Source organism: Procambarus clarkii, chromosome 9 (assembly GCF_040958095.1).
Source record: "Procambarus clarkii isolate CNS0578487 chromosome 9, FALCON_Pclarkii_2.0, whole genome shotgun sequence".
NCBI classification, from domain to species: domain Eukaryota; kingdom Metazoa; phylum Arthropoda; class Malacostraca; order Decapoda; family Cambaridae; genus Procambarus; species Procambarus clarkii.
The window spans coordinates 12,742,368-12,752,028 of NC_091158.1; the positions used below are offsets into that span (position 1 = coordinate 12,742,368).

Genomic DNA, 9,661 nt, shown 5'->3' on the forward strand with positions numbered 1-9,661 from the left:
TCACAGCTGCACCACACAACACGTCTCACAGCTGCACCACACAACACAGCTGGTTATCATGTTGATATCTCTTCTTTGGGACTTCATACTTGCTCCACTTTCCCGCCGTCGATGGTAAACTCACCCACGTAAAGTTTTCATAAATAAATTTCAATTGTTTCCGTTCCTTCGTCTTCCAGTGCCGTCCCCTGCTGCCGTGGGGTGGTGACCCACGTCCCCTGCTGCCGTGGGGTGGTGACCCACGTCCCCTGCTGCCGTGGGGTGGTGACCCACGTCCCCTGCTGCCGTGGGGTGGTGACCCACGTCCCCTGCTGCCGTGGGGTGGTGATCCACGTCCCCTGCTGCCGTGGGGTGGTGACCCACGTCCCCTGCTGCCGTGGGGTGGTGACCCACGTCCCCTGCTGCCGTGGGGTGGTGACCCACGTCCCCTGCTGCCGTGGGGTGGTGACCCACGTCCCCTGCTGCCGTGGGGTGGTGATCCACGTCCCCTGCTGCCGTGGGGTGGTGATCCACGTCCCCTGCTGCCGTGGGGGTGATGATCCACGTCCCCTGCTGCCGTGGGGTGGTGACCCACGTCCCCTGCTGCTGTGGGGTGGTGACCCACGTCCCCTGCTGCCGTGGGGTGGTGACCCACGTCCCCTGCTGCCGTGGGGTGGTGACCCACGTCCCCTGCTGCCGTGGGGTGGTGACCCACGTCCCCTGCTGCTGTGGGGTGGTGACCCACGTCCCCTGCTGCTGTGGGGTGGTGACCCACGTCCCCTGCTGCTGTGGGGTGGTGACCCACGTCCCCTGCTGCTGTGGGGTGGTGACCCACGTCCCCTGCTGCCGTGGGGTGGTGACCCACGTCCCCTGCTGCTGTGGGGTGGTGACCCACGTCCCCTGCTGCTGTGGGGTGGTGACCCACGTCCCCTGCTGCTGTGGGGTGGTGACCCACGTCCCCTGCTGCTGTGGGGTGGTGACCCACGTCCCCTGCTGCCGTGGGGTGGTGACCCACGTCCCCTGCTGCCGTGGGGTGGTGACCCACGTCCCCTGCTGCCGTGGGGTGGTGACCCACGTCCCCTGCTGCCGTGGGGTGGTGACCCACGTCCCCTGCTGCTGTGGGGTGGTGACCCACGTCCCCTGCTGCCGTGGGGTGGTGACCCACGTCCCCTGCTGCTGTGGGGTGGTGACCCACGTCCCCTGCTGCTGTGGATTGGTGACCCACGTCCCCTGCTGCCGTGGGGTGGTGACCCACGTCCCCTGCTGCCGTGGGTGTGGTGACCCACGTCCCCTGCTGCCGTGGGGTGGTGACCCACGTCCCCTGCTGCCGTGGGGTGGTGATACACGTCCCCTGCTGCCGTGGGGGTGGTGACCCACGTCCCCTGCTGCCGTGGGGGTGGTGACCCACGTCCCCTGCTGCCGTGGGGTGGTGATACACGTCCCCTGCTACCGTGGGGTGGTGACCCACGTCCCCGGCTGCCGTGGGGGTGGTGATACACGTCCCCTGCTGCCGTGGGGGTGGTGACCCACGTCCCCTGCTGCCGTGGGGTGGTGACCCACGTCCCCTGCTGCCGTGGGTGTGGTGACCCACGTCCCCTGCTGCCGTGGGGTGGTGACCCACGTCCCCTGCTGCCGTGGGGGTGGTGACCCACGTCCCCTGCTGCCGTGGGGTGGTGATACACGTCCCCTGCTGCCGTGGGGTGGTGACCCACGTCCCCTGCTGCCGTGGGGTGGTGACCCACGTCCCCTGCTGCCGTGGGTGTGGTGACCCACGTCCCCTGCTGCCGTGGGGTGGTGACCCACGTCCCCTGCTGCCGTGGGGGTGGTGACCCACGTCCCCTGCTGCCGTGGGGTGGTGATACACGTCCCCTGCTGCCGTGGGGGTGGTGACCCACGTCCCCTGCTGCCGTGGGGTGGTGACCCACGTCCCCTGCTGCCGTGGGTGTGGTGACCCACGTCCCCTGCTGCCGTGGGGTGTTGATACACGTCCCCTGCTGCCGTGGGGGTGGTGATACACGTCCCCTGCTGCCGTGGGGTGGTGACCCACGTCCCCTGCTGCCCTGGGTGTGGTGACCCACGTCCCCTGCTGCCGTGGGGTGGTGATACACGTCCCCTGCTGCCGTGGGGGTGGTGATACACGTCCCCTGCTGCCGTGGGGGTGGTGATACACGTCCCCTGCTGCCGTGGGGGTGGTGTCCCACGTCCCCTGCTGCCGTGGGGGTGGTGACCCACGTCCCCTGCTGCCGTGGGGTGGTGATACACGTCCCCTGCTGCCGTGGGGTGGTGACCCACGTCCCCTGCTGCCGTGGGGGTGGTGATACACGTCCCCTGCTGCCGTGGGTGTGGTGACCCACGTCCCCTGCTGCCGTGGGGTGGTGATACACGTCCCCTGCTGCCGTGGGGGTGGTGATACACGTCCCCTGCTGCCGTGGGTGTGGTGACCCACGTCCCCTGCTGCCGTGGGGTGGTGATACACGTCCCCTGCTGCCGTGGGGGTGGTGATACACGTCCCCTGCTGCCGTGGGGGTGGTGATACACGTCCCCTGCTGCCGTGGGGTGGTGATACACGTCCCCTGCTGCCGTGGGGGTGGTGATACACGTCCCCTGCTGCCGTGGGGGTGGTGATCCACGTCCCCTGCTGCCGTGGGGTGGTGACCCACGTCCCCTGCTGCCATGGGGTGGTGACCCACGTCCCCTGCTGCCGTGGGGTGGTGATACACGTCCCCTGCTGCCGTGGGGTGGTGACCCACGTCCCCTGCTGCCATGGGGTGGTGACCCACGTCCCCTGCTGCCGTGGGGTGGTGATACACGTCCCCTGCTGCCGTGGGGTGGTGACCCACGTCCCCTGCTGCCGTGGGGTGGTGATCCACGTCCCCTGCTGCCGTGGGGTGGTGACCCACGTCCCCTGCTGCCGTGGGGTGGTGATCCACGTCCCCTGCTGCCGTGGGGGTGGTGATACACGTCCCCTGCTGCCCTGGGTGTGGTGACCCACGTCCCCTGCTGCCGTGGGGTGGTGACCCACGTCCCCTGCTGCCGTGGGGTGGTGATCCACGTCCCCTGCTGCCGTGGGGGTGGTGATACACGTCCCCTGCTGCCCTGGGTGTGGTGACCCACGTCCCCTGCTGCCGTGGGGTGGTGATACACGTCCCCTGCTGCCGTGGGGGTGGTGATACACGTCCCCTGCTGCCGTGGGGGTGGTGATACACGTCCCCTGCTGCCGTGGGGGTGGTGTCCCACGTCCCCTGCTGCCGTGGGGGTGGTGACCCACGTCCCCTGCTGCCGTGGGGTGGTGATACACGTCCCCTGCTGCCGTGGGGTGGTGACCCACGTCCCCTGCTGCCGTGGGGGTGGTGATACACGTCCCCTGCTGCCGTGGGTGTGGTGACCCACGTCCCCTGCTGCCGTGGGGTGGTGATACACGTCCCCTGCTGCCGTGGGGGTGGTGATACACGTCCCCTGCTGCCGTGGGTGTGGTGACCCACGTCCCCTGCTGCCGTGGGGTGGTGATACACGTCCCCTGCTGCCGTGGGGGTGGTGATACACGTCCCCTGCTGCCGTGGGGGTGGTGATACACGTCCCCTGCTGCCGTGGGGTGGTGATACACGTCCCCTGCTGCCGTGGGGGTGGTGATACACGTCCCCTGCTGCCGTGGGGGTGGTGATCCACGTCCCCTGCTGCCGTGGGGTGGTGACCCACGTCCCCTGCTGCCATGGGGTGGTGACCCACGTCCCCTGCTGCCGTGGGGTGGTGATACACGTCCCCTGCTGCCGTGGGGTGGTGACCCACGTCCCCTGCTGCCATGGGGTGGTGACCCACGTCCCCTGCTGCCGTGGGGTGGTGATACACGTCCCCTGCTGCCGTGGGGTGGTGACCCACGTCCCCTGCTGCCGTGGGGTGGTGATCCACGTCCCCTGCTGCCGTGGGGTGGTGACCCACGTCCCCTGCTGCCGTGGGGTGGTGATCCACGTCCCCTGCTGCCGTGGGGGTGGTGATACACGTCCCCTGCTGCCGTGGGGTGGTGACCCACGTCCCCTGCTGCCGTGGGGTGGTGATCCACGTCCCCTGCTGCCGTGGGGGTGGTGATACACGTCCCCTGCGGCCGTGGGGTGGTGACCCACGTCCCCTGCTGCCGTGGGGTGGTGATACACGTCCCCTGGTGCCGTGGGGTGGTGATGCACGTCCCCTGCTGCCGTGGGGTGGTGACCCACGTCCCCTGCTGCCGTGGGGGTGGTGATACACGTCCCCTGCTGCCGTGGGGTGGTGATACACGTCCCCTGCTGCCGTGGGGTGGTGACCCACGTCCCCTGCTGCCGTGGGGTGGTGATCCACGTCCCCTGCTGCCGTGGGGTGGTGACCCACGTCCCCTGCTGCCGTGGGGGTGGTGATCCACGTCCCCTGCTGCCGTGGGGTGGTGATGCACGTCCCCTGCTGCCGTGGGGGTGGTGATCCACGTCCCCTGCTGCCGTGGGGTGGTGATGCACGTCCCCTGCTGCCGTGGGGTGGTGATCCACGTCCCCTGCTGCCGTGGGGTGGTGACCCACGTCCCCTGCTGCCGTGGGGTGGTGATCCACGTCTCCTGCTGCCGTGGGGTGGTGACCCACGTCCCCTGCTGCCGTGGGGTGGTGATACACGTCCCCTGCTGCCGTGGGGTGGTGATCCACGTCCCCTGCTGCCGTGGGGTGGTGACCCACGTCCCCTGCTGCCGTGGGGTGGTGACCCACGTCCCCTGCTGCCGTGGGGTGGTGACCCACGTCCCCTGCTGCCGTGGGGTGGTGACCCACGTCCCCTGCTGCCGTGGGGTGGTGATCCACGTCCTCTGCTGCCGTGGGGTGGTGACCCACGTCCCCTGCTGCCGTGGGGGTGGTGATCCACGTCCCCTGCTGCCGTGGGGTGGTGATGCACGTCCCTTGCTGCCGTGGGGGTGGTGATCCACGTCCCCTGCTGCCGTGGGGTGGTGATGCACGTCCCCTGCTGCCGTGGGGTGGTGATCCACGTCCCCTGCTGCCGTGGGGTGGTGACCCACGTCCCCTGCTGCCGTGGGGTGGTGATCCACGTCTCCTGCTGCCGTGGGGTGGTGACCCACGTCCCCTGCTGCCGTGGGGTGGTGATACACGTCCCCTGCTGCCGTGGGGTGGTGATCCACGTCCCCTGCTGCCGTGGGGTGGTGACCCACGTCCCCTGCTGCCGTGGGGTGGTGACCCACGTCCCCTGCTGCCGTGGGGGTGGTGATCCACGTCCCCTGCTGCCGTGGGGTGGTGACCCACGTCCCCTGCTGCCGTGGGGGTGGTGATCCACGTCCCCTGCTGCCGTGGGGTGGTGACCCACGTCCCCTGCTGCCGTGGTGGTGATGACCCACGTCCCCTGCTGCCGTGGGGGTGGTGATCCACGTCCCCTGCTGCCGTGGGGGTGGTGATCCACGTCCCCTGCTGCCGTGGGGTGGTGATCCACGTCCCCTGCTGCCGTGGGGGTGGTGATGCACGTCCCCTGCTGCCGTGGGGGTGGTGATCCACGTCCCCTGCTGCCGTGGGGTGGTGACCCACGTCCCCTGCTGCCGTGGGGGTGGTGACCCACGTCTCACGGTACAAACAAGAATGAGTACCAAAGTGGCAATATAATAATGTTTGGAGCGTCATTATGGTGATATATGAGAGCGCTACACACGGTAGTGGAGCCACACATTACTACAGGTGAACATGTGACACATCTCAAAATGATTGAAAACCTGTAAAGTAGTTAATTGAAGGCGGAGAAGTGGGTACACAGAGCTGAAGCTCGATCCCAGGACGTCCAATAAGGTGAGTTCACACATATACACACACAAACACACAAATCAGAAGAACAACATGGCACCTAACACTATAATTGAGAGAGGAGCCGCTGCTCCCTGAAGAAATCGATCCCATCTGCTCATCATGGGGGACTTCAGTCACGGAAGGATAGAATGGGAAAACAAGGAACCGCATGGAGGAGAGGATACATGGAGAGCTAAACTAATGGAAGTGGTGACAAGAAACCTTTTCGAGTCAGCATGTCAGGGACCCATGAGAATGAGAGGCAACGATGAACCAGCGAGACTCGACTTAGTCTTCATTCTGAACGACTCAAACATAAGGGAACCCTCCCGCCGCCCTCCTTAGGAATGAGCGATCACAATGTACTGATGATTGAGTACCTGGTCGAAGTAGGTTAAAGTATTCAAGGAAGGGACCAGAAAACAAAAGGCCGGCATTCCGGAAGGAAAACTATGAGGAAATAAGGAAATTCCTAACAGATTAAGGGTGGAAAACAGGTCTCAGAGGAAAAAATGGCCCAAGACATGATGGACTATGTCACGCAAATGTGTAAGGAGGCAGCAGACAAGTTCGTCCCAGTCCAAAAGGAAAAACTTATATGCAAACGAGAAACTCATGGTTTAATCAGAGATATAAGCTAACAAAGCAACTAGTATAAGCGCGTGGAGAAACTATAGAAATAACAGGACACTTGAGAGCAGAGAAAGATACCAGAGCGCCAGGAATGAATACGTCAGGGAGAGAAGAGAGGCAGAGTGACAATATGAAAATATCATAGTGAGCAAGGCAAAGACTGCACCTAAATTGCTGCACAGCCCCATCATGAGAAAAACAACAGTGAAGGAATAGGTAATGAAACTGGGGAAAGGGGTAGACAGATTCACTACAAACGACAAGGAAGTGTGCGAAGAACTCAATAAGAAATGCCAGGAGATCTTCACAGTAAAGCAAGGAGATGTCCCAGAGATAAAATAGGGAATATCTAATCAGACTCCACTAGAGGAGTTTGTGATTACCAGTGGGGAGGTGAGGAACCATCTGCTAGATTTGGATGTGACAAAGGCTATAGGCCCGGATGGAATCTCACCATGGATACTAAAGGAAGGAGCAGAAGCTCTGTGCCTGCCATTATCCATGTATTTGTACAACAAATCAATGGTAACAGGTGAATTGCCAAAACTTTTAAAGACGGCCAATGTAGTCCCGATATACAAGAAGGATGATAGACAGGAGGCATTGAACTACAAGCCAGTGTCCTTAACTTGCATACCATGCAAGATGATGGTGAAGATTGTGCGAGAAAACTAGTGGAACATCTGGAGCGAAAGAACTTTGTAACACATCAGCATGGGTTCAGGGATGGCAAATCATGCCTCACAGGATTAATTGAATTCTATGGCCAGGCATCACAAATCAGGCAGGATAGAGAGGGCTGGGCACACTGCATATTTTTGGATTGCCAGAAAGCCTTTGGCACTGTACAACATAAGATATTAGTTCACAAGCTGGAGATGCAGGCAGGAGTGAAAAGGAAGGTAATCCACTGGATAAGGGAGTACCTAAGCAACAGAAGACAGCGAGTCAGTGTGAGGGGGAAGGTCTCGTAGTGGCGAGGTGTTATCAGTGGAGTCCCATAGGGATCAGTCCTTGGACCTATACTGTTTTGATGTACGTAAATGAATTGACTTGTTCCTCTCATTGTTTGCTGATGATGCAAAAAATTATGAGGAGGATTAATACAGAAGAAGACCGTATATGGCTACAATATGACCTAGACAAACTGAAGGAATGGTCCAACAAATGGCTACTAAAATTCAACTCAAGTAAATGTAAGGTGATGAAACTAGGCGGAGGAAATAGGAGGCCAGACACAGGATACCGAATAGGAGATGAAGTCCTTCACGAAACGGACAGAAAGAAGTATCTAGGAGTGGATATCAGACCAACCCTGTCTCCTGAAGCCCACATCAAAAGAATAACATCGGCGTCATATGCGAGGCTGGTTAACATCAGAACACCCTTCAGAAACCTGTGTAAGAAATCCTTCAGAACCTTGTATACCACATATGTAAGGCCAATCCTGGAGTATGCGGCCCCAGCATGGAGCCCGTACCTTGTCAAGCACAAGACGAATCTTGAAAAAGTTAAGAGGTATGCCACTAGGCTAATCCCAGAACTAAGAGGCGTGAGTTATGAGGAAAGGCTGCGTGAACTGCTGGAAGATAGAAGAGTTCGGTGAAACATGATCACAACATACAAAATTCTCAGGGGAATTGACAGGGTAGACAAGGATGGACTATTTAACACGGGTGGTACACGCACAAGGGGGACGCAGATGGAAGCTGAGTACCTAAATGAGCCACAGAGACATTAGAAAAATCTTTTTCAGTGTCAGAGTAGTTAGTAAAACGCCATACATAGTTTCAAATGTAGATACGATAGAGCTTGAGAAGCTCAGGAATCTGTGCACCAGTAGATGGTTGAGAGGCGGGATGAAAGAGCCAAAGCTCAACCCCCGCAAGCACAACTAGGTGAGTACACACACACACACACACACACACACACACACACACACACACACACACACACACACACACACACACACACACACACACACACACACACCACACACACACACCACACACACACACCACACACACACACACACCACACACACACACACACACACACACACACACACACACACACACACACACACACACACACACACACACACACACACATACCACACACACATACCACACACACACACACACACATACCACACACACACACACACACACACACACACACACACACACACACACACACACACACACACACACACACACATACACACACACACACACACACACACACACACACACACACACACACACACACACACCACACACGCACACCACACACACACACACACACACACACACACACACACACACACACACACACACACACACACACACACACACACACACACACACACACACACATACCACACACACATACCACACACACACACACACACATACCACACACACATACCACACACACACACACACACATACCACACACACACACACACACACACACACACACACACATACACACACACACACACACACACACACACACACACACACACACACACACACACACACACACACACACACACACACACCGTGTTAGCTTGGTACACATCAGGAATGGCCGCCATTTATCAGCATATAATAGTTGATTAATGTCGGTGGAGCGATAAATGCTCACGCTGCCACACACTTTATTTAGTCAACCGTTTTCTTTCTTCACAACCGGCCACAGAACCACCGCTCCTGCCAATCATTGGTGATTAATTAACATTGTAACCAAATTAGTTAATTAATCATGACAACAGGACGTCAATTAAGTATAATAATAATAGTCTCCCTCAGGCAGGGGCGGGGGAAACTGTATACTTCAACCAGAATGTAAACAGTCTACAGAAGGTTGGCTTAGCTCACTCGTATGGCTTGGGGAAGGACGCCATCTTGGCCTTACTTCTCTGGGTTGGGGAAGGAAGCCATCTTGTTTCTCCCGTATGCCTTAAACAACGTATTTTCCACACACTTCTAAGTCCACTACGGGCTCACCATAGCCCGTGCTACTTGGAACGTTTTGTTCCAAGTAGCGAATCTTAAACAACAACAAATACACACTTGTAGCAATTCATAAACTCTTCGAACTCAAGTTAATGTTTTGGTTTCCAAAGATATCACACTACGTACTCTGGATATCATAGCATGAAAAGTACATTTAGACTTTATGCATATTATTAAATATTAAAGAAAACTTATTGCATTTAGACTTCAAGAAGACTATCAGTAAACTGTGAA

General features: G+C 59.0%; 1 protein-coding gene across 1 annotated transcript; it reads right to left on the reverse strand.

The window, feature by feature from the left end:
• Positions 1-25: 25 nt before the first annotated feature.
• LOC138362806 (mucin-22-like) lies at positions 26-9,315 on the reverse strand. Its single transcript, XM_069321368.1, has 2 exons — positions 9,290-9,315; positions 26-5,552 (listed from the first exon to the last, which is right to left on the reverse strand). Exons 1-2 carry the CDS (start codon positions 9,313-9,315, stop codon positions 26-28), a joined length of 5,553 nt encoding a protein of 1,850 aa, XP_069177469.1.
• Positions 9,316-9,661: the final 346 nt, after the last annotated feature.